This window comes from Montipora capricornis, chromosome 4 (assembly GCF_036669925.1).
Source record: "Montipora capricornis isolate CH-2021 chromosome 4, ASM3666992v2, whole genome shotgun sequence".
In the NCBI taxonomy this organism is placed as follows: domain Eukaryota; kingdom Metazoa; phylum Cnidaria; class Anthozoa; order Scleractinia; family Acroporidae; genus Montipora; species Montipora capricornis.
The window spans coordinates 5,830,220-5,835,219 of NC_090886.1; the positions used below are offsets into that span (position 1 = coordinate 5,830,220).

The 5,000-nt window shown below is 43.1% G+C and overlaps 1 protein-coding gene across 1 annotated transcript in view; it reads right to left on the reverse strand.

Annotated features, from left to right (window-relative positions):
* LOC138045347 (uncharacterized) overlaps positions 1-5,000 on the reverse strand; it is an 89,171-nt gene that overhangs the window by 78,415 nt on the left and 5,756 nt on the right. The window contains exons 4-5 of the mRNA XM_068891805.1: positions 1,991-2,320; positions 599-704 (exon numbers count right to left, since the gene is read on the reverse strand). Of these exons, the coding sequence (XP_068747906.1) occupies positions 599-704; positions 1,991-2,320 (436 nt within the window). The remainder of the gene's footprint in view (positions 1-598; positions 705-1,990; positions 2,321-5,000) is intronic.

Sequence of the window (5,000 nt, forward strand, 5' to 3'; positions counted from 1 at the left end):
ATAATTTTAGTTGATTCGTAATGCGACTAGTTTTAAACTGAATTGATCCAAGAGGAAGGATGTCGAAAGCGTTGAAAACACGTGGATTTGCAATGTTGTAGGTGGCTTGGAACCAATTCCAAGAGGAGCAGGTATCAATGATCGATATCATGGACAAATGCTTGTCAACCAACAACAAATATAAAAAAGAGAGATCTATTGTTTTCATCTACCAACATGGCGACGGGGCAAGGAGTTTAAGATCTACGACGGCAAATTCGACGACATCGTCGCCTCAAAATATAACTTTGCACCAGCTATCGGGAGTCTTTCGCGATAATTCCATCTCTTTCACATTGTACAATGTGGGCAAACTATCCCAAAAATCAATTGCATGGTACAAGCGGTCTCAGAGTATGTTTACGTTGTGGTAAAAACTTCAAATTTGGTTAAACGCAGAGAAGGCTAAAATATTTTCTAAAGTGAGTTCCGCGCGTGTAGCACCGTTATATTTCCTTTTGAACCAATGATATGATTGATAACTCCGTAACATCGTTCCTGGTTCTGTACTCCGGCTGAATCGCTTAAACGTAATATATGCCTAACGGAAGTGCCCTACCTTCCTCCCGCTGTACAATTCAAGTAGAACTGATCGCCCGCAAGAACGGTGTATACTCCCTGCGGCTTTGTGTAAAACCTCACAGGTGAACTGGGACTCGGTGTGACTATTTCGAAAGAACAACAAACATCAGTCAAATGGCCCTAAACAGTGACACGCTTTCACTTGTCAGCGGGGTACTACAGAGTTCAGCGGGTGGTATGCAGTTATTCCCCTTTTTTCACAAATCCCATCATATACAGTTCATCTTGGGGGGTTATTTGCATTAAAAGAATGGATATCCAGTTCACTGAAGCATGATACAGTTCCAAGAGTAAATTACTTGTATTGTTTTTTTATGAAAAGAGCCCCCCAAAGCGTATTGCATTATGGGATGGGGGAAACAGCGAATGGCGGCTTACTAGTTTCTCCCGAGAAATTTCTGGTTTTTCTTCAGTTAATTTGTTATTTCTATTTTCATTTTTCCGTTAAGCTTTTACTTCTTGTATAGGTGGTTTGCAACCAATCTCTAGAGACACAGATAACAATGCTGCAATGTATAATTGCTAGTGGACGAACAAAAGGAGCTAATGAGAGACCTTTTGTTTGCGTCCAAAAACATGGCGGCGATGACGTCACGTGAAAACACTTATAGTGTAACAACCGTAATGCAAAAATATTTATTCGTGTCACCACTCAGCTTTTTTAGTTTTTTCAATATTCTGAGTACGTAGATTTTTGTCCTAAACGTCTAATTTATTCTCTGGGTTATTGCAAACAAGTGGTTGGTTTTTGCATGATTATTTAACTTTGCTTGGTTTTAAGAATAAATAATTCCTCACAAATAATTCCAAATTCACTTCATAAGCTTCGCTCCTCCCTGTAATTTATAACGGAGCCTCCACTCCAATAAAATTACAACTTTGAATCACCGGAAATAACCTCCATAGTCAAATGGGAATAAAACACTTTCAAAGAAGGCGTTTGAATCCGAAATAAAATAAAGTCTTAGAATCGCCTATTTTTGTTTTCAAATTTCGCGGCCACCGCCATCTTGAAGAATTGTGACGCGTTACCGTTTCCCTATTGTTATTATGCAAAAGCTCTTTGTGCCATAACAATAGGGCAACCATAACACGTCACAATTATTCAAGATGGCCGCGACGTGGAACTAAGCGACTTTTTCTTGAAAAAAAAAATCGAACAAATTTGCTTACACACATTTGTTCCCCTGGTTTAAACTTATCAGGCTGTAGCGAGAGTGGAGGTTCCTTTAACCAGCCATTCCTTCATCTGAATGCTCAACCTTTTGTAACGTTAATTAACTGAAGATTGTTGAGCAATGTGTGAATCATAAAATAATATAAGGAAACCTTTTGCCGTTTGCAGCTTTTCACTTTCTTTCTTTCTTACCAGATGTGCTATTGACGTAAAAATATACAGGGGGGCCAAGAACCGTATCAAAGAATAGGCCACGAGCTCTGCATCTCAGTGGAGCTGCTAGCGGGTTCATAAAGGTGAAGAAATCGCTCGCTTCAACCGACGAAAACAGCAGATCACCGTTTGGCTCTGTGAGGATTCGAGGCCCAAAGCTCTCCGGAATCGGTTGCCCTGTGCCTGTAATCCACTCATATTCCACTCGAGGGTAGCTGTATGCACGCGGTGGACAAGGAAGAAGGAACGGCTCTCCCTCGATCATTGTGAGGTTGATGGGTGTGTTGGGGGAAAGAAATCCCCCAGTCACTGAGGACAAAAAAAGAACATTAATAAAGTTGTCGTCTTCCTCGTCTTTGTCCTCGTCGTCGTGATGCACGACGCAAACTGGTTAAATAAGTAGGGTTTTCATTTGAGGACAGAAGCCCGACGTTTTGCCGTCCGGTTTTTTACCATTTCACGTACTGTACTTAAACGTTATAAATTATCTTTTTCTTTTTTTACTTTTTGGACTTTGGTGTCTCAGGGAAGAAAAGGGCCAAAGAAACACAAGACAATCAAGCACAGTAAATTCTTCAAACAAACAAGAAGTCACATCGCCTTCTTTTGCTTAGTAAACGGAATAATCGATCTCTTGGCATTTCATCCACGCGATTAGTTTAGCTTTCCTTTTTTTCTCCAAACTCAGGAATATCAACAACATTTCTGAGAGTTTCTTTGAGAGTATAATTTATAGGGGACTCAGACCTCCTTGAGGGTTCGCTCTCAATACACCTGCAATCGGCCTTACAACGGAAAATAACCATTTCCGGTAGTTTCATTATCAAATCCGGTACTTTGATAAGCTATCAAAAATCCAATCTCGTCCCCAGAGTCCGATGTTCTTTTGGACGGACTCTGGTCACTTCCAAGGCCGGCAGTCCGCAAATCACGGGACTTCCGGCTCGTGTGCGCACGCTCAGAAATTTGAAACAACAGTGGTTGTCAACGGTTACAAAATTGGACCTTCACTGCGACTGCGCATAAATTGGAAGTGGCCAGCGCCCGTTTTCTCGGTGCTGACCAAAAGAAAAGCGGGCTCTGGCGACGAGTTTGTCGAAAACCCTAAATTTGAGGTTATTTTGAGGACGTGTGCAGCTTCCATTAACGTAATCTTTGCTGACGTCATTGCTTACATTTTCTTTCATTAACATACAAGTTTTTTCACACAATGCATCATGCTATTTACAAATTGACTTCACAACATAAAAGAACTAGTTAAGCGTAGTTAAATTCTCCAATTTTAAGCCTTTTAGCTTTGATTAGAGTGGCATCCTCGTCTCGAAGAGGCGATGGCTAGCGCTGGGGATTTGGGCAGGATCTTGTATGACTGTGTACCCCCATCCTGGAGTGGCAGTCTCTGTTGCAGGTGGCGCAGACGTGCCTTGTAGAAGCGCGCGCAGAGGCTGCGCGTTCAATCATCGCCGCTCTCTTGCATGTAGTCTGGACTCTAGTGTTCGCTTCCGCCTTTGAAACCCCCGTTTTGACACTTTGCCGCCATGTGTCTCCGTGTTTGGCGATGTCCTCCCATGCACTGGTGTCGATTAGTGCAGCTCGCTAGTCTCACTTGATGACGTCCTTGTAGCGCAGCAGCGGTCGACCCACGCGACGGACGCCCTGCCGCAGATCTCTATAAAGGATTTCTCTTGGCAGGTGGTCAGGCTCCAGCTTGTGATGTTGGAGGCCCTCTTCCCTGTGGGATGTTTAAAGCAGTGTCGTCTGCAAACAGCAGCTTCCGTTTTTTGGCGTGGAGTCTGGCGATGTTGAAGAGTTTGCCGTCTGACCTCGTCCGGACATAGACACCTTCTGTACAACCTACATACTGGAGCGTACTGGAGAAGCATCGAGAAGAAAATCCCGAACAGGGTTGGAGCAAGGACACAGCCCTGATTTACTCAACTGCTGACTAGGAAGGCATTGGAGATGGCCCCATCGAAGCAGGCCGTACTCTGCATGTCCTGGTGGAAGGATATGATGATCGCCAGGAGCTTTGGAGGGCAACCAATCTTCTGGAGGATCTTGAAGAGCCCGCTTCTGCTCACCAAGTCAAAAGCTTTGGTGAGGTTCACGAAGGCGAGGAACAACGGCTGCTGCTGCTCTCGACATTTCTCCTGCAGCTGACGGAGGGAGATGATCATGTTCAATGTGGATCTCCCGGCTCTCAAGCCACACTGTGACTCGGGGTAGACTTGCCAAGCGAGGCTCTGCAGGCGGGTCAAGGTGAGCCGAGCGAAGACTTTGCCAACGATGCTCAGCTAGTTTTGATAACGAGCCAGTTATTAGCAATCATTTCCATACATTCTTTGTAAAATTTCGGATTTTCAAAGCATCATTGCTCAGAGATTACCTGGACTATCGCATTCAAATTTCTCAGAGATAGCTCATTATGTAATGCACTTTCAATATTTAGTACTTAATTCGTGGCTGACTGATTAGAAAACGAGATCCTTGTGCTAATAAGACAAAAAAATGTAAAAAAAAGATTCCTCTATTACAGTAACTTCCTGGACTTCGTTAATAATGCGAATATTTTGCTTGGAAAGTTGGCAGATAAATCTTCTCACCAAATGATTCCCTAGTCTCGGAATAATAGCACCATTATTAGAATAACACGAGGCTATGTAATAAGTTGGTGTCCTCTTGGCATTCGACGCCGTCAGCTCCTTGGGGACTAGGGACATTAAGATCTACCACGGCAACGGCCACGGAAGAAAACGTCATTTATTATTGCTAGTTTATATTTCTTTAAGTGTCTCGTGATTATTCCACTTTGTTCACCTTCCACAATCTATCCGAACTATCCAGGAAATGAATTGGGAGGAACAGTGTTGAAACTAAGAAAGAAAATCAAACATTTGCCTCTGTGAGCTCGCGTCTTCCTTTGAACTTGAGATTGGGTTATTTTACGTTGGCAAAGAATGGGAAAGAAAACTACAAATTTTAAAGTGCA